The 25752-nt window shown below is 41.6% G+C and overlaps 1 protein-coding gene and 1 pseudogene across 3 annotated transcripts in view; both read left to right on the top strand.

The window, feature by feature from the left end:
* Positions 1–25752, top strand: part of GREB1L (GREB1 like retinoic acid receptor coactivator) — a 132130-nt gene that overhangs the window by 66734 nt on the left and 39644 nt on the right. For 2 of the 3 annotated variants that reach the window (XM_075532694.1, XM_075532693.1), the window contains 5 exons: positions 570–755; positions 7683–8009; positions 9084–9212; positions 9771–9905; positions 12183–12380. In XM_075532694.1, coding sequence (XP_075388809.1) covers positions 570–755; positions 7683–8009; positions 9084–9212; positions 9771–9905; positions 12183–12380 — 975 coding nt within the window. The remainder of the gene's footprint in view (positions 1–569; positions 756–7682; positions 8010–9083; positions 9213–9770; positions 9906–12182; positions 12381–25752) is intronic. The other variant, XM_075532695.1, reaches the window with a different exon arrangement.
* On the top strand, positions 64–133 carry LOC142428369 (U7 small nuclear RNA; annotated as a pseudogene).

Raw genomic sequence — 25752 nt, 5'->3', positions numbered from 1 at the left:
GCATGGCCTTCTGAGAGAAACAGAGAATGTAATTTGAGTCTTTTGCTTCCTGTTTGTCTAGTTTAGTACAGCTCTTTTAGAATTTGTCTAGCAGGTTTTCTGGTTGTTGTTTTTTTTTCTGGAAACTGCCCCTGCCCCCCCACACACACACCAAAAAAAGAATTTGGAGAAGCTAAGTGAATGCCCCCTGGCTTGATAGATGTTAGTGATTTCCTTGATAGCCATATGAGAGGACAAGGGAGCTTTGTAAGCCCCCCCCAATTTTATTAATAAATCATTTTATTGGGGCTCTTACAGCTCTTATAACAATCTATACATGAATTGTATCAAGCACATATGTACATATGTTGCCGTCATCATTTCCAAAACATTTTTTTTCTACTTGAGCCTTTGGTATCAGCTCCTCTTTTTTTCCCCTCTCACCCTCGTGTACCCTTCATAATTTATAACTTATTTTAATTTTCACATTTTGTAAGCCTCTGTGTACTGGTTGAGTAATCGTGCGTGGTTGGGATGAAACTGTTGGAGCTCTTCCAAGGCCCTTATCCACCTCTTCTTCTGTTGGGCAGGCTATGGCACTTTACCCTATTTCTATGGAAATGTCGGTGACATTGTTGTGAGTCCTCTGCTGGTGAACTGCTACAAGATTCCACAGGTGGAAAATAAAGATTTGGAACAATTAGGATTGACTGGCAGCCAACTCCTGACCGTGGAAAACATGATCCTCCTGACTATCCAGTATCTTGTGCGCCTGGGTAAGCTGGGCTTGACGAACATCTGACTGTGATTATTGCCAGTCTTTCTGATCACATGTTTCTTTTTCCCACTTCCCCGTTTTCTCACATTCATCTGCCTGCCCACTGTCTCTATCTTCTTTATCTTCCACCGTTCATTTTCTTCAGCTCCATATCTCTCTGACTTCTCTTTTTCCTTTCTTACACTTCTTCATTTCAATCACCTGCCTATCTTCCCTTTTTCTTATTTCTCTCAAACTCGGTCTTCCTTACTGCTGTGGTTGGTTTTTCCAATCCTACTAGAGATTAATTGCTCCACCTAGTGTCCAGTCTTGAAATGTTCCTAAGCTCCCTAAAGCAATCAATTCAGGCAGAACCTTGAAAGGCCCTGTGAGTCCTGAGCACCTTCTCTGGGGGAGGGGCTGGCCCAGTCACTTCTGAAAACACAGCTACATCTGGAATGCAAACAGAAGGTTTCCTTAGGCAGTGAACTCCCAGTTTTCCTCTTGGTCTTTTGATTTGACTTATCTGCTGTCCCTACATCCAATTTTTTTTCATTTGGCTTTTCTAATTCCCCTTTTCTGTTGTAATCTCAGCATGTTTTCCTCCCTGGAAAGTTCTCTGAGCTACAGGGTAAGGGGGTATCTAGGTCATGAACCTTGCACTTCCTCCGTTTGAGATCTCAGCCTGAGCCCCACAGTGGGTGGATGCAGGTGCCCTGAGAGCACTCTGAATGGTGTGGCAGCATTTACATGGCAATGTCTTTTATTTTGCTAACTGCAGTAGGATTTGCAGCCCAATTACCAACTCCCTGCAGGAATTCAGGTCCTTAGTTTACTTAGAACAATGTTCAAGATATAAGAACACATATCAAAACTTTATAGGCACTCTCAGGAATTTGTTTGATGTAAAATACTTTCATATTAAACCATTAAAAAAGGAAAGAAAAACAGTCCTAGCCAAGTTCACCAGGCCAGGTCCTGTCTTTGGAGTATCTGTGAACAACCTCAGGCATCTTGTTTAGTGCCATGAGAACCTGAAGGCCTGCTCTGATGGGCCTTTGAAACTTTAAAGGCTTCAGATTTCCCATGAGCCACTTGTATGAAACATCTAGGATGTACTGACTTACCATCCTTAGTCGTAGGTAATGAAATAATAAAAATAACCAGAGTCTACATCTCATAGGCTGCCACATATGATTTTAATTGCTATGTAATGAAATTAGACTGTGGACTGTGTTCTCAGATGAAAATCCACTGCTAGATGTGTTCAGAATTGGCATTTTTCTAAGCAGGCCAACACACTCAGCATAGAACAAAAAATTTTTTTTCTCAATCTTCACCTTTAAAAGTCAAAGTCTAAAAAAAAAAGTCAAAGTCTAAGTTAATGAAATGAACCAAGTGGTCAAAACAAAACACTTTCCCTTAAATTATTAGACGCGTTCATCTTTACACAAAAATCCCTAGCTAGTTCTTCAAGGTCCTCAGGACAAAACCTCTGAGTTTTGGTCCCAATCAAGCAATAAGTGTCATGTGCAATTACAATAGCTAGTTTTCAATCTGGACTTCTGATATCGGGACTTCTGCACATCCCAACTCTTCTGTTACCTTTTTTAAAACAATAAAAATAACAGTCCTTTTTAAAAATTGTATTTTAATTGCAGAGATTTTGAAGAAGACAAAGGACATATTTTCACATACATTACAGATTAGGGACATTTAAAAAATAACTCCAGATTTCTGAGAGGACAGATCTAGTGCTTGAGTGGAGTGGGTCTCTGTGGTATAAACAGTGCACACACTTGGCTGCTAACTGACAGTTCTATGCCACCCAGAGGCCCTTTGGAAGAAAGGCCTAATGGTCTGCCCTGGGTTATCTTTAAGTCAAATCTGTAGATATGTGTGTTCTTATTTAGCCTTGGTGTAAGAAAAAGTTAGAATCCTTTTCAGTTGTTTAAAAACTGCGTTTGCAACAAGTGAAAGTGATTGTGATGAAGAATTTGTTGTGAGTAGGGGTTGGTTCATTTGTTTCAAAATCAGGGCAAATTTACATAATGTTAAAGGCAAGTAGGAACTGTCCAGGAGTTGGACATTTGTAGCTCAAGACTGCCTGCATTTTTTAATCAGTCATTGAAAACCCTTTGGAATGCACACCCATATTCACTGCAACACTATTCACAATAGCAAAAAAGATAACTTCAGTGTCCATCTATGGAAAAATGGATGTTTACCAAAACTAGAAAAACTTTAGTAAGTACCCACACTGGAATACTACACAACTTTAACAAGTAACAACAGATCTGCAATATGCCTCATAATACGAATCAACCTAGAGGACATTATATTGAGTGAAATCAATCACAAAAGGGCAAATATTGTATGAGACCACTATGAAAACAAGTCAATAAAACGTTTTCACAGAGAAAAAGAAATATTCTGCTATCTGACCAAGAGTTGGTGGGGAGGGTGCGTAAATCACTAACGATGCAGGGGTGCTCACACTGCGGCCCCGCGGCCACATGCAGCCCGCCCAGCATATTTATCCAGGCCCTCGAGTGTTTTTGCCCCATTTTGTTTTTCACTTCAAAATAAGATATGTGCAGTGTGCATAGGAATTTGTTCATAGTTTTTTTTTAAACTATAGTCTGGCCCTCCAGTGGGTCTGAGGGACAGTGAACTTCCCCCTATTTAAAAAGTTTGAGGACCCCTGAACTAGAGGGTAGATACATATTAACTTAGGTGAAGGGGAGGCAATTGTGAGGGGGAGCAGTTAACCAAAAGTGACGGAGGCAAAGGACCAATCTGAGAGTACACGAATGTGAAGTTTGTGGAGTATCGGAATAATCGAGCATTTACTCCAGGACGAAGTTCAGAGGGATGAAGGAATAGAAGCACCGAGGAAGTGTGATAAAGACATCAAAGGGATTGAGATGGATGAACTGAAACAAAATGTGTATGAATTGTTGAGTGGAACACTGATCATCTACTCTGTAAACCTTCACCCCCTCCACAATTAAAAAGATCGGGGGGGGGGGGTTAAGTTTGTGCAAAGATGGAATGAAAAGATATTTTCATGAACTTTTAAAAACCCCTCTATATTTATCTATGCTGCAAATATATCCATAAGTAGAGTAAAACATACAGGGAACAGAGTTATGAAAACCTCCTAGTCATAAGCAAACACTTTGAAGGATGAGTCACGGGACCTGGGGGCTCAAGACCAGAGGGTAAGGGGTCACAAGGTCAATAGGTATAACATAGTCCACAAAAAACAATGCTCTCTCTCTCTCTCTCTCTCTCTCTCTCTCTCTCTCTCTCTCTCTCTCTCTCTCTCTCTCTCTCTCTCTCTGGTACATGGTGACTGACAGGGGTCTTAGAAATTTGTAAGTGACCATCTGAGGTGCAGCTATTGGTCTTTCCTCTGGTGCCTAACAAGGAAGAGTGGAGAAAAGTACAGATGCCTGGAAACAGCGAGTCCAGTGAACCGTTTGAACCCCTGTCCCTGAACCAGAACTAGATGATACCTGACTACCCTACCACTGTTGACTATTCTGAAGGGTTCCCATTAGATGGGCCTGAATAGAGTGAGAAAAATGTGGAATACAACTCGGAATCACAAAAAAGGCCAGGCTTACTGGTTGGTTAGAGACTAGTAGAAAACCTTCAGGCTATGGACTTTAGTCACCCTCCAGACTTGGAACTCAACTCAATCCCATGGCTCAATTTTCAGTCAAAACAATGAACCCTTTACAATTGAGTCTGTTCTGATAATAGCAACCCTAAAGGGCAGGGTAGAATTTCTGAGGCTATAAATCTTTATGGAAGCTGACTGCCTCTTCTTTCTCCCTCTGAGGAGCTCGTGGGCTCGAACCACTGTCCACTGTGCCACAGGGCTGCAACCAAACAATAGACCTCTCTGTACAATTAATAATAACACTAGGGAAGCGAGCACTCCTTAGAATAGTCAACCATTTGAGATCAAAAGGACAGCGCCCGCCCAAGGACAAAGTTCAGAAGGTTTAGGAAAGGAAGAAGACTGAAAGGGGAACATAGGAAGTGGGAGGGATTGTAATCAATGGCTTGAGGCAGAAGATTCTCAAGTGTTGAAAGCCATACTGATTTGCTTGGTCGGCCTTCACCCACTTCACCATAAAGGTAAAGGAACCCCCTATGGAGCTCAGCTTTGCTTTGACACACATGGGGCCCCCATGAGTGGGAACCCACCTGTGTGCATGCGTGCGTGCGTGCACACAACCAGTTTAACACTTTGGTGATTCAGTGACCTGGAGAAGATCAAGATTCTCAAAGAAGAACTGGCTTTTCCAGCATAGTCACTTAAAAAAAACCCTCAGTTCACAATCGGAAAATATTTTGAAGCAGATGATGAAATCAGCAAATCTAGGAATTCTTGGAGGTTCCTGAGTCTGTTGCAACCTCGCCTTCTCTGAGTAACATAGCTTTATCGGAAAAGCCATCGAAGCTGAGGCCTGGCCTTAGCTGAATTACCGGAGATTAGGATTTGGGGGAGGAGGAAATTGCTATTATCAAGATTCTAAAAAGTGGAGCAAAAGCTCCTGCAATTTAGCTGTAAAAGCTGAGATGACTAAATGATAGGAGGTGATTGGAAGCAGGACATTTTATTCTTAAGTCTCATACTCTATTTAAACTTTGATTCCTTTTTCTCTTTTTCTTTATTCTTCCCTATGAGTTCGAATTAACTTGATAACAGTAGATCTGGCTTTTTTTGGGGGGGGCGTGCACGGTGTGGGAGGCGCTGTTGATTTGGAATTAAATCAGTTGAACTATACAAAAATGAGTTTCAAGATGACAGTGTTAGGGACATATTTATAATTTTACTTTCCTGGAATGCCTTTATATTGGAGTTAATTATCCTGCTTAGTAGAACATGTTCATCAGTAGTGGTTTGGGTAGGTCTTTGGGACACACCTCGTAAGCAGCCCTGTAAGCCTTCAGGTTGTTTTTTGAGTGGTAAGGAATTGGAGGAACCTGATAGCATAGTGGGTTACATGTTGGGCTGTTAACCACAAGGTTAGCAGTTTGAACTTACTAGTGCTCCACTGGAGAAAGTGAGTCTTTCTAACCCTATAAAGACTTACAGCTTCAGAAACCCAAAGAGGCAGTTTTACACTGTCCTCTGGAGTTGAGTCGAATTGATTGGATGACAGTAAGTTTTGAGTTTATAAGAAGGCATTAGAGACAGGGTCACATGCTTTAGAGCTGTCATGCCCTGGGACTACCATTTTTCCCTCACCTGGTATAGAAGGTGCAGACCAATCCCCTTTGAATGCACTACTGAGACATATGTAACCAGTAACCATGATGCTAATTTGATGAAACTAAATGAAATCAGAATTCCTGGTGGTTCAAGGTGATGAGAGGGCATCCATCTTGCCCTAGCAAATGGCTGGGGAGGACGTTGGAAACATAGACAAAACATAAACAGACAGTGTTCTTGCCATTTCCATGAGTGCAAGAGGGAAAAAAAGTTTCCAATAAGAATTCCAGTCTCATATGATTGAACTATTGAATTGTATGTTAATTTGGATTATGTCCCAATAAAACTTTATTTTTTAAAAAAAGAATTCTACCTACCTCCACCTATCCCCCAACCAATCCTGAAAAAAATATTTTCTCTAATTCAAATGGTTTGTTTTTAAAGTTAGGATATTTTATTTGATTTTTCTTGCCCAACCCCTTTACCCCAACCCAACTTACACAGAATGTTATGAAGTCCCTGGTTTTCATTCTTTCCCAGGGCTGTGATCTAGGGAGGCCACTTGGGTCCCTGTCAGAGGAGGTACTCAAGGTGTTCCTTTCCCTACAGAAGCCCAGTCCCTTATCCCCGACCATTGTCATAAGGAGCATTTAGTCCTGCGCTATGAGCCATTGCTTGAGCTCAGATCCCAGATACTGAAGAGAAAGAAGTCACTCTGAATAGAGGGAGTGGACAGTCTCACTGCTGTCAATTTCAGCTGAAATCAGGAATCTTCATTTCTTTGTGTCACTTGCATTCCAAGTATTGACTGACGTGTTTTAATCTAAGACAGGTTGAGGTCCTAAAGAGAGGAAGAAAAGCAAAGTTCCCTTAATTCCAGGGGCCACAGGTCACCCCTATAAGCTTAGTTATGATCATGATTGTGGAAGAGGGCCAAATGCCATTAACAGCCCAGGATGCTGGGGACTAGCCAGATAATAAGAACATTCTCCTTTCGGGCAAAGTATGAGGCTGCCTAGAAAATAAACTGGGAGTAAAAAGTAATTAAACTTAATGTTTCTTTGGGCGAATTCTCAAAAATATATAAAGGCAATACATGAAAATGTTTCTTCACAGTACCTATGAATGAAATGAGAGGTGACTGACAATAAAGCGAATCCGTTTTATCAGTCATGAGCATCTCCACAAGGCCACGTCTAGCAGGCCTGGAAGCATACCACCTGCATAGGCCCGCTCCCACAGTAGGCCTTCATAGTGGTCCTCTGTAGAGTTGTTTGTGTTTTTAATGGTCTTTGAGTCTATTCTGACACAAGGCAGTACCACGTGAGTCAGCTGTGAACTGGTACCCGAGGAATTTTCAGGGGCCGAGTTTCGGGAAATAATCACCAGGTGATGAATTGCCATTTCAAATGCTGTGTGGTCGCTCTTCCCAGGGGCCCCTGGGTGGACTGAAGCCTCTAACCATTTGGATAGCTGACACATGTGTTGACTGGGAATTCATGTCCCTTAAAGGTACCAAGAACAGACACTTTTTTTAACTTGTCATTGAAACAGTGAAATTAGTTAGGCTCAAAACTTGGAAGCAGTACAGAACACTAGAGCTCATGTAGTAGGTGGGAAAATGGCTTAGACAAGCGTGTGCGCGTGCGTGCGCAGGTCTAGCTGTGATTTCGTTTTTGTTTTTAACGCAAGCTGTGGTTCTCTTCAATTTAGGTCCTGATCAGATACCTCTCCGGGAAGAATTTGAGCAGATTATGCTGAAAGCTATGCAGGAATTTACTCTGAGAGAGAGAGCCCTGCAGATGGGTGCCCAGTGTATTCCTGTGTCTCCAGGACAACTCCCCTGGCTTGCCCGATTGATTGCCAGTGTGTCCCAAGACATGGTCCATGTGATTGTGACCCAGAACTCTCTGGCAGAGGGCATTTCAGAGACGCTGAGGACGCTCAGTGAAATGAGACACTATCAAAGGCTGCCAGATTATGTTGTGGCGATTTGTGCATCAAAAATCAGAGGAAATGAATTTTGTGTGGTAGTATTAGGTGAGTCATTTTACGGTAATTCATTCCTTCCATCATCTGTCCGTTTGAAGCATATTCATTGGATTACCTGAGTGTCTCAGACACCATGTAATCTCTGGTTAACTGCTTCAATTTGGATTCTTCCTTCTAATTTTAACTTTTCCTTTCCACCTCGGATCTGGTGTTTGTCGGCCCTTAGTTTGGCTTCTGTCCCAGTCAGCTGGTTAGGGGAGCATTATTTCAAAGCTCACCCTGGTAACAGATATTCTTGTCTCATGTAACTTCTGTCCTTACAAGGTTTTGGAAATGTTACCACTCCAGCATGTGATAAACCAGTGCTACAGGTGGCCTAAGCCCAGTTCATCAAGTTTGCCAAAAACTTAGCTCATGTTTTCTCACCTCCTCACTGATGAGGGTAGTTAATGGTAGAACACTGGCTCTAAAAAAACTCCCCCACTTGATACATTACAGAATGTGTTTGCTGTTGTTTTTCGTTTACTGGTGTTCTACCAAGAAGGTACAGGCACCTTTCTGGGGAGCCCTACAGATTAAGTTGTGCTTCTTTCCTGTCTGTAGTGAATTCCTCTCGCCTGTTCCTCCCACCGTGACTGAGCCCCCTCAGTTGGGGGAACCTGCCTGCCATCTGTCTCTGCTGCATAAGCCTTCCAGAAAGGGTCAGCAGAAAGAGGAGCACATCACTTTGCCTTTCATTGTAGCTTGTGAAAAATACTTAATGACATGGGTTCATATTTTTAAGACAAATAATCATATTACCTTGGAATTTTCCTGGGCCTCCCTATGGTGTTACCCATATGCTTGCATATATGTTCACAGTGACAAACGTACAGTTTATCATTTTTCCCTTGTCCACCTGAATTACACCTTTTCTCTGTTTCTGAATAGACGCTAAAAACTGTCATCTCAAATAGTCATTTGCTATCTTTTGGCACACCAAAATATTCTTTCCCGAGTCCCTGTAATTAAGTTCTTTGGTTGTTACCAGTTTTTGCAAATATGAATAGTATTCTCGTGAACCTTGGTGGATTAACTTTTCCCTTCTGTTGCGGCGTCATCTCTTATCCCCGCTGTCTCCAGGTCAGCATCAGTCAAGAGCGCTGGCAGAGAGCATGCTCACCACGAGTGAGTTTTTGAAAGAAATTAGCTATGAGCTCATCACAGGAAAGGTCAGTTTCCTGGCATCGCATTTCAAAAACACGTCATTAGGTGAGTGGTTGTGAGATACGGCAACACTGCCAGCCTCTCGCTACATGATTTTCTGGATTTAAATCTCAGCCATCAAGGAGACGCTTGTGGAGCTTAAACTTGCCAGCTGGTTTCCTTTCATCTGGAACAGTTGATCCTAAATATTTTGTTACTGACACCCCAAAAGGCAACAGCGTGGTCCCCGGACAGACAAACTAGCACCAGTGTCCCAAGCCTTGGCTCCGTCACTGATTTATTGTGTGACCATGAGTGAGCCTCGGTCTCCTGCAGACTCAATGTCCTAACATGCCCAGAGGAGTCTTCGTAGTCCTGACCCGCCTGCTTTAAAGACTGAAGGTCAGGAGAATGAAAGTGTGGAGAAGCATGTAAACCGTATGCAGGGAAAGGACACGGTTAGCACTAGCTCTGAAGAAGCCTCTATAGAAATAACCCTGAAAACTGGCTGACTCCCAAGTCCTAAGGAGAACTCAGCAGCTGTGTTGCAGGGCTTTGAGACGGATACAAATAAGGCCATGCCATTCCTTGTAATCTCCTTGTCTCTACTTTATTTTGGAATAGGTGACGACCTGGACAAACTGCTAGAAAAGATGCAACAAAGAAGGGGAGACAGTGTGGTTACCCCATTCAACGGAGACCTTAATGAATGTGTGTCCCCTCAGGAGGCTGCTGCTATGATCCCCACGCAAACCCTGGGTAACGTTGCCTCAAACCAAGAGAGGGGGGCAGCCAGGCCTAGGCGAGGAATTATGGAAGCCAAGTCCTTCTGAGGGTTTTGAGGGCTTGTAGACCCTAACAGACTTCTCCTCACCTCCTACAATAAATCTGACCCAGTGAGAAATGCCTTATCCTTAGTGGCCTAGATCAAAGACCTTGTTCTTAGCCAATGCCCCACAGAATTAAAAAACAAAGTACAAGATTTTAACAATTTCTCTGTCTTGTTGGTTTGGTTTTGGGTTCTTTTTTCTTTGAAAGATTCTGGGGTTCTCAGTGTACATCCCTTAATACACCAGTTCTATGCAGAGTTGTTAGTGAAGGTTAAGGGCCTCGGGAACTGTGCAGGGCTCTGGCTCCCTCTGTCTTCCTTGGTGCTCTGTCTTGTTAAACACATAGATATCAGGGGTAGCAAGCCCCACAAGTTTCAGGGGAACACAGGACCAGGACAGGGAAGGCAGTGGGAGAGGGACGAGGAGTCTAATCAGGCTGGATTACTCTGGGTTCAATTTCCACCCTCACTTCACTGGTTGGTAAAGACAACATAAGAAAGGATGGGGGTTGGGGGCCAGGAAGAGAAACAGGAGAAAGGGTTGATAGGAAGCAGATCCATATAAGCCCCTGCTGACAGCCATTTGGCCTTCACCTGATAGGAATGCCTGCTTTTTGTATTAGGACTGCTTCAGGCCAGAAAGGGAAATGTTGCTTGGCATCAGCTCATTGAAATAAATGCAAGTACCAGAGCGATACTTTATTTTTAAAAAGTTAACATCCAGATGATCTAAATTGTTGTTCTATTCATTGTTTTTTTAATAATTATTAAGAGTTTTACAATTCTAGTACTTTTAGGTTTCACCGATGCCCAAATATAAGGTATTTTTATGCCTCCTAAATCTTCAAAACTCATTTAATAAAATAATTTTATGAAATTTGAGTTTTATGAATCTTAAATTATGCCCTCGTTTGTGTTGGCCCCCTACCCATGAAATAAAGGAAATGGCGGCCAGACTCTAAAGATAGACTTACTGGGTAGTCATTGCAGGTCCAGAACTCATCTGAGTTGCTTTAACCTGTTCCCATGAGTTCTTTGAAGTAGTAGGGAGACCACCTGAAGCTGGAGTATTGTGAATATCTTTGCCTTGTTGCATTGCTGTTTGATTTTAGAACATACTCACTAGAACTAGTTTCTTTGGCCCTTGTGATTCAACTTCATTGCCTTCTGTTTCTGATAAGACCTTTAAACGGTTACTGAGTACTGCCTGTGTAGGTGTTTGAACCCAGTAGGCTGGTCTTTTTCCTTGTGTGGGGAAGGTGTGTGTATTCATGCATACTCATGTATGAGATGAAGTATCTGGTTAGGTACTTGTCGCAGAAAGCTACTGGCAGGCCTCGAGTACCTGAGCACTGTATCTGAACATGTCACCTATGGAGTAGCCAATGGCTGTCAAGTGTCAGGCCGGTTCAAATTGTACAGCATCAGCACGGGAGTTGTCCCGAACCACTTAGACCAGCCAGGTCGTGAGCATCTTTTCGGGAGTAGAAAGAAGGGTGAGGTCATGGCTCCATGCCCTAAGCTGTACAGTCACAGGGAGGAGAATTTCAGACCATGTTGCAGCTGCCTGGCTGGTAAGGAAATGTTCACCGTGATACCATCAGAAAAGCTCAAAGGGACACAGCACCTGACCTCTGCAGCTATCCCTAAAGGAAACCGGAAACTCTCCCCTCCCGATTCTAGAGATGAAACCTGCCTCTAACCACGAGAATGTAGTCTGATTCCTCCTTTTCTGGACAGGGGGTTAGGGAGTTGAATTGGTGATTTATGAGGCAATCGACTTGAAATCATACACTTACATTGTCGCATCCACCCCTGAGCGCATCCATTCACCCAAGTTGCAGGGAAATTAGCAAACTTTTTCAAACTTAATAGATTAAGATTGCACAACTCATGTTAATGGTTGTTTATCCAGTAAGGGCTAGGGATGGGGGGTATTAAGATTGATGTGGTGGTGACTATTCAACGCACCTTGATATGGCTGAGTTATATGATATGTAAATTATGTGCCAATAAAACTGCTGGAAACAAATAAAAAATAATATGCATGACTTGGGTCAAGTAAATAAAGAAAAAATAAAAATAAAGAATGAGAATAAAATATGGGTCTAAGTGATAGAGTATGTGGTGTGTGTGTGTGTGTCCATATGGATTAGAGTGGGCATCACTGAAGTAAATTAATCTTGTTCTTGTGACTTTTTTTTTAGATTTAGATAACGAAACCTTCCAAATTTATCAGCCACAGCTTACAGTTGCCAGAAAACTATTATCTCAGGTGTGTGCAATCGCAGACAGCGGCAGCCAGAGCCTAGACCTCGGGCACTTCAGCAAAGTGGACTTCATCATCATTGTCCCAAGATCGGAGGTTCTGGTCCAGCAAACTCTTCAACGGATTCGACAGTCGGGTAAGATGGACCCTACACAGACCCAGCCTTAGAGATGCCTTGCTTTTTTGTTTTACTTGAATCAAATGTTTACAGATTACTTAAAATTCCTTGTTTATAATAATAAAAAAATAGAGTAACACCTTAAATGCTGCTTCAGATTTTATAGGAAAGGATTCCCTCAAAGTACTCTGACTTTTTCCCCTTCAAGATCAAGGTTAAATTAATGTACATGTTTGTCCAATACTGTAAGTCTTGGATATGATTACTCAGTTAATCAGTGGACTGGAATCTCGTCGTTTACGAAGAGAAATTCTCCCAGACCAGGAAATCCCTGAGTGGGATGACAGGACCCACACCACCTGAACTTTCTAAACAAATATGTGCTCGGGTAATATACTGGGGAGTGGATTCTTAGACATTTAGCATACCACCAGCACAATTTCAACCAAGCCATCACCCCTCATGGGAACAGTGAAAAACCTGATTAAAAAAACAGAACATTGGAATTCCTTCTAATGACTTTAAGAGAGTAAGTATAGAGGAAAACATCTTTTCCTAGAAAAGATTAAAAATAAGGAGAAAAAACGTTAGCAGTCTCTGGCAAATGCTACCTCTTTCAAAAATAAAATTTTCATAGCTTCCCAAGAAGTTGTAAGGAATTTAGAAAATTGAGATAGAAGAAAAATGCTTACTTTGTCAACTAGGTTTTATTTGTTTGTCAACTAGTTTTTTAAATCATTTTATTGGGGCTCATACAATTCTTATCACAATCTATACATACATCCATTGTGTCAAGCACATTTGTGCATTTGTTGCCATCATCATTCTCAAAACATTTGCTTTCTACTTGAGCCCTTGATTTCAGCTCCTCATTTTCCCCATCCCTCCCCATTCCCTCCTCCCTCATGAACTCTTGACAATTTATAAATAATTTTTATTATTTTGTCATGTCTTGCTTACACTGCCCAACATCTCCATTCACCCACTTTTCTGATGCCTATCCCCCAGGGAGGGTATTACATATAGATCCTTGTAATCGGTTCCCCCTTTCTACCCCATCTTCCCTCTACCCTCCTGGTATCTTGCCACTCTCACCACTGGTCCTGAGGGGTTTATGTGTCCTAGATTCCCTGTGTTTCCAGTTCCTATAGTACCAGTGTACTACTAGGTTTTAAAGGGAAATTATAAATACCGAGTTTGCCAGTATCTTACCAAAGCAAAACCAAACCCACTGCCAGCGAGTGAATGTAAATGCATAGTGGCCCCATGGGACAGTAGGACTCCATGGGACAGTAGGACTGCCCCGTAGGTTTTCAAGGCTGTTTTCTTTTTTTATTATTATTAACCATTTTAATGGGGGCTCTTACAACTCTTATGACAATTCATCATTCAGTTATATTAAACACACTTGTGCATATGTTGCCATTAACATTTCCAAAACATTTTCTTTCTACTTGAGCCCTTGGTATCAGGTCCTTTTTTCCCCCCTCCCTCCCCCAGTCTTGTGATCCTTGATCAATTATATATTGTTGTTATTTCATGTCTTACACGGTTCATGGTCTCCCTTTAACACGTTTATGTTATTCGGCCCTCTTGGGGTGGGCTATATATCCAACCTCCATGGGTTCTCCCTTTCTCCCCACCCCCACTCTCACCATCCCCCTACCCTCATGATAACACTACTCCCATTACTGCTCCTGAGAAGGCTGTATTCTTTAGCGAAACACACCACCACATCATTCTCCCATGGAGCATTCGGTGAGCAGCCAAGGACTTGAACCATTCTACCACCAGGGCTCCTACGAGGAGGAAAACATACAAACACACAGTCAAAACGCAGGAACATTCAGAAGTGCGTTCAGTGTGGTTGCTATTGCATACCTGTCATTCAGCGATCCTGGAACTTCAGCACACTTACAGGTCACATAGAGATCTCGTTAAAATGCAGATTCCTCTTCCGTCTGCATTCCTAACAAGCTCCCAGGTGATACTAGTGTTGCTGGTCAGACAAGTAGCAATGCTTTGTAAGAAATCTGTCGTTGTTCATTTCATAGGTCCTGAGCTGACTGATACTGGGTTGGCTAAGTGGTTAAAGCACTCAGGTGCTAAGCTAACCAAAAGGTTGTCAGTTTGAACCTGCCAACTACTCTGCCAGTAGAGAGATGTAGTTTAGGGTGCATCCATAAAGACTTCTGCCTCAGAACTCCTATGGGACAGTTCTACCCTGTCCTAGAGGTTGCTGTGAGTGTCACGTTGGATGGCTGTAGGTTTGCCTTTAACCTCACTTGGTGACTCATACAAGTAGTCTTTTGCAAGTTGAAAGGATCCTAAACTTGAGGTAGCAGAGCATACTCTTTTACTGACCTCTAAAAATCTGAATGGCAAGTTACAAAATGACCTTTTGCAATGACTGATTTATCAGTGATCAGTCCTTGAGGTCAAATGTCTTTTCTCACAGCTCTCTGGCACTGGCAGTTCACATGTTCTTTCTGCTTCCCTCCAGTGTGAGGAACAGATGGGCTTTCATCCCACCAACAGTAAGCAGGATTTAGGATTTCTCTTGGATTTCCCATTTCCATGACAGGGAAGGAGTGCCTTCGCCTAGAGGCGCTTTAATTAGAACAGTTGGCAGGTGTGTTCTTCCTGAGTTTGTGATCTGATTTCCCAAATCGTGCTTGAGCAAACACAGCGTAGCACCTGTTTGAAGTGATGAAATCATCCAGGTCAGCAGTTGCACTTTCTGCTGTGCCTTTTCCTGAAATAACCTCTTGGAAGCCTGTCCCTAATCTTCCCCACTAAATTCAAACTTTTGCTTATGACAGATGATCTCAGATTTTTCTGAAGCTATTTTAAGATCAACAACCCTCAATAAAGTACCAGAATTTGATTAGTTACATGAGCTTAGAATCTGGAAAAACCAATGGTAGGAACAGATTGGAAAGCTCAAGGCTAAGTGTGTTTTTAAATTAGACACATCTGGCTTTGGCATATATACTGCAATTTTTGCAATGAGACACTACAAAAACAATGACTTGTATGCATTTAAAAATAATGTTTTCCACTTTGAACATAGAGAAAAAACATCATGTAGTCTTTAGTCTGAAAAACAAAAGGAAGAAAAACATCTAAATATGCATAACCTCAGTTTCCAAGGATAACCACTGTTAAAGTTGGGTTGTTAACAAATGGCTTAATGCTCTCTGTTCCAGGCTTTGTTTTTCATTGGACGTTATAGAGTGAATATTTTTCCAAGTCATTCAAAGATTTTGTAAACATTCTTAATGGATGTGCAGTGTTCCATAATGTAATGACTCGTGCAAACATTTACATATTTTAATATTTAAGTGTCTTCATTATTTTTAAACACATACCAGTCAATAAGAGGGGTGAAGAGAAAAAGGAAATTTCCAGGGCAGAGCGCATCGTCAGCCATAGATTATCTCCTGGAATGAATCTTTAAAATCATAGTTATTAAAACAGGGTTTTCAAGAAATCACCATGCCAGTTTTCCTCATATTTCTTCTTAATGTAATCACCCGCTGAACCAAGAAGATCTTGGGTTGTTGCTTAAGGTTACAGAGGTTAGCTCCTTGGGGCAGGACCTTTTATTAAAATATATTTATAATGCCTGAGTCTCATTTAGAGCTCCACTCAGGCCCGACATCCTGTTGGGTTAGAGAGTTGGAGGAAACAAAGGGGCAGAGAGAATGTTGATTACCAAGTCCTCCATTTCCTGGTTCCATGTGCTTTCCCTAAAGCTAGTGCTTCAGCAGCCAGAGGGCCAGGAAAAGAGAAAGGCAGCCAGAGCAAGCAGCCAGGGCCTGCAGAAAGGGTGCAGCCTCGGCAGTTCATTTAGTTCTGAAAGCCCAAAGCAAACCCAACACAAAATGAAGCTCAAGACACATCGTCAGTTCTAAAAAAGAACAGGAAACATTATGGAATGAATTTGAAGGTTGAAATGATACTTTTTAAAGAATCCCTGCAGTGGTGTAAACATTTTCAAATTTGCCCAAAGTAGATTTGTAATTGCAGGAGTAATTGGTGGAGAAGTAGCAAAGGAATTTTTAGACTGAATGAAATACTTTCACTCTAATTAGATAAGTTGTACTATAATTCTTCTAATTGAGAAGACGCCTAAATTGTAGAATTTAGAATACTATGATATTGTTACAATCTAATGAAAACCACTTTCAATTCCAGGTGTGTAGGAGGACAGCAGGAAGTGAATAACAATAATATCACACAACTGACAGTGTTGTAGTTACTGATCTGCCTCCTTGATGAAATGCAAAATAGGCAAGAAATATGTTGTCTTGCTTATGGCACAACAGACACCAAATGTTTGTCGCATTTTCAGTTAAAATCTATTTTCTAAGGGAAGACCTAGAGTAATATTTAAGAGTGAACCCATTTTTCTGCAGTGGTGCTGTAGGATAAGCATTGGGCTGCTAATTACTCCAAACGTAACAGTTCACACTAGTATCCACTCCACGTGGAAAACGCCAGGCTGTCTGCTCCCTAAAGACGGACAGTCTCGGAAACTCCATGAAGGGTTGCTGAGTCAGAATCTATGGCAATGGGCTTGTTTGGGGGAGTTTTTGGGATGGTTGGTTGCTTGCTTTTTCTTTTAAAATGAGTAGATGGGAGCCTGCAGGGAGGGGATCCAAGCAGATTTGACAGTGCCAAATCAAGTGTTCGATGTCATACTCAAGGGAATGACACAGACTTGACACTTGGAACACATACATGATCACAAAAGAACCAGGGAGACATCTCAGTTGTAGAACTATCGATTCCTCTATCTAAATAAACATAAGGAAGTTTTCAGGAAATGGTAGAGATTAGTACCACTGGCCATCTGTCAAGTTCATCATATTGTCGTGATGTGTGTGTTGCTGTGATGATGGAAACGATGCCACCAGCATTTCCAGTGCCATGGTGCATGGTTTTCAGTGGCACTTCCAAACTGAAACAGATCAGAGAGATTGGTCTGGTGAACTTCCAGAAAGTAACCAAGAAATTGCAACAGAAGACGAGTCCCCAGGATGAAAGTTGAACACGTAGCCACAACATACAGCAGTGAAAACGGTAGAACAGAGCTGAGCAGCATTATACAGAGTCACCATGAATCAGATGACTTGGCAGCAAGTAGCAACAACAGGAGATTAGGAAGGGAAGCAAAAAGAGGACCAGATTCTCGCTTTTAGAAATGTATTTTCTTGATCTCATCCACGTTATACCTTTCTCCTTCTGTCATCTAAATTTTACACGAAAAACTGTGCTTCTTGTACAGTGGCAAAGAAAGCAGGGAACCCAAGGCAGAACGTTCTGGGAACCCACTGTGCCCTGAGATGTAAAAGAGACACACCAGAGGTTCCTTTGTAGAAATGTAACTGAACAAACACCTGTGGTCAGTCCAGGGTTAGCTGCCTGGTACTTACCTCTGCTTCGTAGAAGGTGTTGGCAACTGATTCATTCTTTTTTGCCACCATCCCCAGTGACTTCCGTATCCAGATACAGGACTCAACCAAAATCCTAGCTTCTCAGGAGGACTTCAAAAAGTTCATACAAACATGGATTTAGAAGATGATTGAGGGGGAGGAGATGAGTCAGTCAGGGTGTGAGGTAGTACCGATGAAGAATACAGCTTTCCCCCAGATCCTGAATGCTTCCTCCCCACAACTACCATGATCCGAATTCTACCTTGCAAGACTGGATAGAGCAGAGGTTATACACTGGTGCATACAGGAGCTGGAGGCACAGGGAATCCAGGGTGGATGATATCTTCAGGACCAGGGGTGTGAGGGGTGATACTGGGAGAGTAGAGGGTGAGTGGGTTGGAAAGGGGGAACTGATTACAAGGATCCACATGTGACCTCCTCCCTGGGAGATGGACAGCAGAGAAGGGGGTGAAGGGAGACTCCGGATAGGACAAGATATGACAAAATAACAGTCTATAAATTATCAAGGGCTCATGAGGGAAGGGGGAGCGGGGAGGGAGGGGAAAAAATGAGGACCTGATGCAAAGGGCTTAAGTGGAGAGCAAATGCTTTGAAAATGATTAGGGCAAAGAATGTACAGATGCGCTTTATACAATTGATGTATGTATATGTATGGCTTGTGATAAGAGTTGTATGAGCCCCTAATAAAATGTTTTTTAAAAAAAGATGATGAGTTTTTCCATGGGCTTTTGAAGTGCTTTTGTGCTTTAAGCTCCTCACCTCAGACACCTTTACCTCCATGACTGTAGCAGCTTTGTGGGCATATTCTGGACCCGGTTGGATTCGAGAGTCTTAGATTCAGATAGTCCCGATTTCAGACCAGAGGGCCCCTTCCTACATATTTTGATACTGAATACGAGAGGAGAAAAAGAATCCGCCTTTCCCATCGGTGCCATAATACATTCTTTAGTGGGTTGTTAGTTTTCTTTTCCATTGCTTTTTCAGACTCCATTTCATTCGTTCAAACTTCTGACATCATTCTTCTCTCCTAGCAAATGACCATGCTGCCCACGTTTCCCCTCCCTGCAGACCCTCCAAAGGCACCCTAAAATTTTAGATAACAAACTTCTTACTTCCAAATCCAGAAACTGAGTGGGATACATGTCTGTAACTTTCTGGTCTGCTCTCCTGATCCTTCTGCCTTGGCTCTGGACTCCATGCTCTCTTCATCCTCATAAACTCATGCCATAATCTCTTCTCTCACTGCGACCTTGAATTTTAACTTAGATGTTTTCAAAAGGAAGTAATGAAATTAATATTTAAGGTTTGATTGTCTTCTGTCAAGACCAAATTTGGTTATAAATATGTTTCAGAAATCTGTCTGGGCCATAAATAGAGAGGCCTTCATGTGCGTACATCAGGAGTGTATGTCAGTGACACAGGGCACTGGGTTATCTGTGTGTTTAGAATCTTGTTCTTGGGTAATTTTATGCTGCTCCTCTCCTTGACCCAGCCAAACAGTGCAGACGTGTATATACCCTCATAGACAAATCTCACCAAATGCAGATTCAAGAATTCTCTCCCATTGGGAGGACAAATGGAGCCAACTGGTCACCAGAAGACAAAGGGATTGTTAACACAGTGGACCCAGAAAGCAGTTACTAGCAAGGTTTTAAACCAGCTGTTTTAAATCCCAGGTTATTTAATGGCTAAAAAGAGATTGTCAGGGTGAAGGAATAGTCATAGCTATACTACTATTTAAAAACTTGATATACTCTAATGATGAAATATTTTCTGGATATTCAAAACCTTAGAATGTTTGTGTGTACCAGTGCTTTGGAAATTTTAATTTGATCCATAGAGAAGATAAACAGTGAGATAGTTTATTGTGCCAACCTGGCTGATAAACACATGTGGGGTTAATTGAAGGGCGGAGGGATAAATGGCTCAGTGAGCCTCGCCTTTCTAGTTCTCGGGTCTCTTGCTTTGTGATGGTCGGACCAGGGTACAGCTTGCCTTAGCCAGTTCCCTGCTTTAGGTGGCAAGGCTCACTTCCTGCAAGACACCACTGAGGGAGAAGCCACATGGACCTACCCCGATGCAGCCCTGAGTGCTGGAGCAGCCGTGTGGAGATCCCTGCCAGCTCTGAGATGTTTACACATTCACTGGCTTGGCTTTCCTCCTGCAGCCGGCATCATTGCGTCTGTTTTGTGAGATGGAGGAGGACTTTGTGGATTGGTGTTGGACATATGGGTTAATGTTGGACTTGTGGTCTTGGGCAGCACTGGGTTGGGACGTTTCCTTGATGAGCACTAACCTTCATATAAAACTCTCTCATACATGAGTTGCTTTGGATTTGTTTCTCTGAAGTGCCCAGACTCACACAAACAGCTGAAACTCAGACCAGTTTTGTTTCTCTTTAGGATGTCTTCTTAATGAAAAGAACCAAAAAAATCAGCTGGGAATAAAAATTTAGAAATTAAAAAAAGTTCTTATTTTTAAAATATCAAAGAATAAAAACCTACTGATCAGAATACTTGTTTCTCTCCAAACAAAGAGGAAATGTTGTTACAGGACATTGAGATGAGTGATAGTGATGATAATTAAAGAGGAGTCCGTTTTTAATTATACCTGGACAGTTTAGATTGCCCCGGTCATTTCACTTGATATCCAAACCAATTATCTCCTTGTCATGGATTCTGGCTTCTCCTTCGGACTTTTCACCTTCGTTGCCTTTGATAGTGGTACCTATTGGTGTTGTAGACTTGGCATGTGTGCTCTTGCTTTTACTGCCCTTTGATGCCCTTGATTTTGTTCTCCCTTCACCTCCAAACATGATCCCATGGGTGTCAGAGAAGAACTGTGCACCGTACGGATTTTATGCCTCGTTTTCCATAAGTCGTTCTCCAAGCCTTCCTTTCCAGGTACTTCTGGGATGACTAGAACTTCCAGCCATCCAGTTAGCAACTGAGCATATAAGCCTTTGTGCTATTAAGAGTCTCCTTGATGCCCTTAAATGATAGAAAAATATCTGCTTCCCTTTTAGGGTTTCAGGGAAATGGTCTAAGAGGATGTGATTTCTCCCTTCTGTTCCCATGAAAGGAGCCCTGGGTTAAGCAAATCTATTCTATTGATCTCTTTGTCCTTATGTCAGTGCCTTACCACATTGATTGCTGTAGCCTTTTACTAACGTTTGCAATTGGGAAGTGAGAGTCCTCCAACTTTGTTCTTTCTCAGTATTGACCATCTAGTCCCTTGGGTTTCCAGGATCAGCTTGTCAATTTCTGCAAAGAAGTCAGCAGGAATTTTGATAGTCCATTGATTCTGTAGGTCAATTTGGGAAGAACTGACATACTGGTTCACATACACTAGGATGATTATAATTAAAAAGACATATAGTACCGCCTGAGGACGTGGAGAAATTGGAATCTCATACACCGTTGATGGGAACATGGAATGGTGTAGCTGTTCTGAAAGCAGTCTGGCAATTCCTCGAACAGTTAAATATGAAGTTACCACATGAACTAGAAATTATCCGCCTAGGTTTGATGGGAGACAAATGAAAACACCTGCTCACACAAAAATTTGTATATAAATATGCATGGCAGTATTATTTATAATAGCTAAAAAGTAGAAACCATTCAAAACACCATCGATTGATAGTGCATAAGCACATAACTGTAGTGTATGCATGCATTGGAACATTAATTTGTTATTTAAAAGAAATTTAGTACTGATACATGCTAGAACATGGATAAAACTTGAAAACATTATTTCGAGTGAAAGAAGCCAATCACACAGACCAGATAGTGTATGATTCCATTGTATTAAATGCCCATAGTAGGCAAATATATAAAGACAGAAAGTGGATTAGTGGTTGCTTAGGGTTAGAGGGAGGGTAGTGGAGAATTCAGGGTTGATGGTTCAAGAGTTTAGAGTTTCTTTGGGAGGTGAGGAAATGTTCTAAAATTGATTGCAGTGATGGCTGTATAACTCAGACCATGTTAAAAAGCCATTGAATTGTACACTATAAATCGGTCGATTGCACCCAGTGGCATAGTGGTTAAAGGGTTTGACTTCTCACCAAAAGTTCAGTAGCTTGAATCCACTAGCTGCCCCACAGGAGACACATACCACTTCCATGAAGTTACAACCTTGGGAACCTTATGGGCAGTTTTACTCTTTGCTCTCAGGCCGCTGTGCATATGTTGGTGCAATGGCAGTACGTTTGTATGCTGTAAATGGGGGGGATTGCATGTGGATTGAAAAATAGCACAGGTACCTAGACTTTTGACCTGTTGTTGTTAGATGCTGTCAAGTCTGTTCTGACTCATAGCCACCCTAAGAACAGAGAGAAACACTGCTGCCCTCACAGCTACCATGTTTGAGCCCTCAGTGCATCCCATGGAGGAGCGTCCTCTTTTTCACCGACCTTCCATTTTACCGTGCGTAATGTCCTTCTCCAGGGACTAGGCTCTCCTGCTAACATATCCCAAGGACGTGGGATGAAGTCTCCCCCTCCTTGCTTCTAAGGAGCATCCCGGCACCTGCAAGACAGGACTCATTTGTTTTTCTGGCGGTTGGTCGTGCTTCCAGTATTCTTTGCCAGCACCTTAATTCAGATGCATCGGTTTTTCTTCAGTCTTCTGTCTTCCATGTACATGTGAGGTGAATGAAAATGCCATGTCTTGGGTTGGGCACACCCTAGTGCTCATAGTCACATCCGTGTTCTTCAACACCTTAAAGAGGTCCTGTGCAGCCCATGTGCCTAATGCAATCAATCATTTCATCTCGACTGCCGCTTCCGTGAGCGTTGAATCCGATTAATCCATGGGTTGTGAATCCAAGTAAAATGAAATCTTCGACAACTTCGCTCTTTTCTGTGCTTATCATGATATTGGCTGTTAACTCAGTTGTGAGGATTTTTATTTTATGTTGCGTTATAATTCACAATAACTGAAGGCTTCGGTCCTTGAATTTCATCATCAGAGTTCTTCAACTCTGCCTTTCTTTCAGCAAGCAAGGTTGTGTCATCTGCGCATTCCGCCCATCCTGAGCCATGCTCTTTGGCATGCACTTAAGCTCCTCGGGATCCTGTGTACACTCCAGTATAACGGATCTGAATGTCAGCCGAGGCACCAAAATTTTACCACAAAAACTGCATTAAAAATGTGCTGAAAACCCAGCTTACACATGAGTATATTCTCAGCATACACCTTGAATGATTAATGGTAAAAGGATATAGCCCGGATGAGTACTTTTCCTGATTTTAAACCAGGGAGTATCCCTTGTTCTGGTGGAGCACCTGCCTCTTGGTCACTGTGGAGGTTAATAGAATTACACAGCATGTACAGTTTGTTTGAACACGGGTTTTTAGTTCATTTCATGGGGTTTTTTAAGCATTTTTTTCAACTTTTATTTTGATTTTAAAATTTATAGAACAAATGGTTATCCGTTCAACACTTCATACACATCTTGATTTATGCCTTGATTGCAATCTCTACCAGATAGAGCACTCCCCTCTCCCTCCCTGTGACTACTATCCCTTCCTGTCTTCAAAGCTTTATCCCTGGGCACATGTGGGCCTTTGATCTCTTATGGTTGATTGTTCTAGGCCAGGGGTCCTCAGCAAACTTGCTCAGGAGTTTTATTTGGCTCTTTCAGTAGGTACTTGTGGCTCTGGATTAAAATTGAAAAATTTTAAATGATATTATTCAGATCATAGTGATTTCATTTGTTTGTAAAAATATATTTATGGCTCTCAGATAATTTTAAAATTACTGTGAGAGACAGGATTAGCCACTCCACTTCAGAAGTTTGCTGACTCCTGTTCTAAGCTGCACATACCTCACAGATTGTTGTTGTTCACCTTACAGACCTGTGTATAGTTGGGCTGAAAGTTGAGCCACAGTCGTAGCTTAAAAGGTTAAAGGTGACTTAAGGGTTTTAGTTAGGAACCAGAACCGACTCAACAAGACCTGCCAGAAAAAACAAAGGCTATAGCATCAGGGGTTCCCTTTTAGACCAGTAAGCCTGATCTTTTTTCATTAGAGTTTTGTTCCACGTTTTCTTCCCTCTCTGCCCAGGAGCTCTCATCTTAATCCTTTCCAGAGTAGTCAGCTGTGCTAGCTAGGCGCCATCTCCCTGTGCACAGTGTGGAAGCTCGAGGTGACATTCCACCATGTTTAGATCGTTTCCAGACATCTTTGCCTTTTTTCACTCTTGATTCACTCTGGATGGGGAAAGGCCAATAGTTGTACCTTGCTTCATGAATTATTCCCAACATTATGATCATTTATTTTATTGCTCAAATCATTCCAGTTTGGGCCATAGGGAGTTCCTTAGGGGAATGCTTTTTCTTCACATGCCCCATTCTTTTTCTGTACTTTCTTGCTTTCTGGGATCAGAAGACATTCTAGGGTTGTATTTTTTTAATCATTTTATTGGGGGCTCTTACAGCTCTTATAACAATCCGTACATCCAGTGTGTTGAGCACATTTGTACATATGTTGCCATCATCCTTTTCAAAACATTTCCTTTCTACTTGAGCCCTTGGTATCAGCTCCTCATTTTTTCTATCCTCCAGTACCTTTCAACCCTCATGAACTCTTGTTAAATTATAAATCATTATTGTTTTTATATCTTACACCGTCCACTGTCTCCCTTCACCCCTGTTTCTGTTGGTCATCACCCTGGGGCATAGGGGTGTTATATGTTGATGAATGTGATCAGTTCCCTCTAGGATTGTCTTTTATTTCCCCCGCTCAGCCCTGAAATAACCTGTTTTCCAAGGATCCTTGGTTTCTTTTACTAAACAATGGTATTTAGAAGCCAAGATCTGTGAGGTAAGCACTCTTTTTGGACTATCAACCTTGTGTACTTCAGGACTATCTTAACTATCTTGGTTCCTGGCTCTGCTGTCAAACATCTTAAAATATTTTTATCAGGCTAAAGAAATATTTGAATGCTTATTGGAATTACATTGAATCTCTAGATAAATTTGGACAGAATTTAATTTTAACTATATGCTATAGTTCTATTTAATTCTTCATTAACATCATTAATAGTTGAATCATTTTCTCCATAAAGGTCTTATGTACCTTTTGTAAAATTTATTCCTAGATAGTTCATATTTTTGTTATTGTAAATAGTTCTTTTTTTTTAACAATTTATTAGGGGCTCATACAACTTTTATCACAGTTCATACACATACATACATCAATTGTATAAAGCACATCTGTACAGTCTTTGCCCTAATCATTTTTTTTCTCCTCTTTTCTTTTTTTACATTTTATTAGGGACTCATACAACTCTTATCACAATCCATACATATACATACATCAATTGTATAAAGCACATCCATACATTCCCTGCCCCAATCATTCTCAAAGCATTTGCTCTCCACTTAAGCCCTTTGCATCAGGTCCTCTTTTTTTTTTTCCCTCCCTCATGTGTCCTTGGTAATTTAGTAAATAGTTCTTAAAGTCCATAAATAGTAAATAGGACAAAAATCTTATTTAAGATTTTTGGTGTATAGAAATGGAACTAATTTTTGTAAATTAATTTTGTTCCTAGCAACTTAAATTCTTATCCACATTATTGGTTTATCTGTGGATTATTTTATATTTTCTATACAGACCTGTTTATAAGCAAATAATGACAGTTTGGTTCTACTTTAGAGTAAAAAGAGGAGAGAAACTCGGGGGTGGTGGTAGAAGGTCAGTTTAAAAAATGTGAGCTGATGCAGTGTAGCAACGATGAAACATACAACTTTCCTCTAGTTCCTAAATTCTCCCCCAACCCCCACTATCATGATCCCAACTCTATCTTAGAAATCCGGCTACACCAGAGGATGTACACTGGTACAGATAGGAACTGGAAAAACGGAATCCAGGGCGGATGATTCCTTCAGGAACAGTGATGTGAGTGGCGATACCAGGAGGATGGAA

The sequence above is a fragment of the Tenrec ecaudatus genome, chromosome 15 (assembly GCF_050624435.1).
Source record: "Tenrec ecaudatus isolate mTenEca1 chromosome 15, mTenEca1.hap1, whole genome shotgun sequence".
Lineage (NCBI taxonomy): Eukaryota > Metazoa > Chordata > Mammalia > Afrosoricida > Tenrecidae > Tenrec > Tenrec ecaudatus.
Note: the sequence above shows the minus strand (reverse complement) of the source record. Positions and strands in the feature narration are given on the sequence as shown.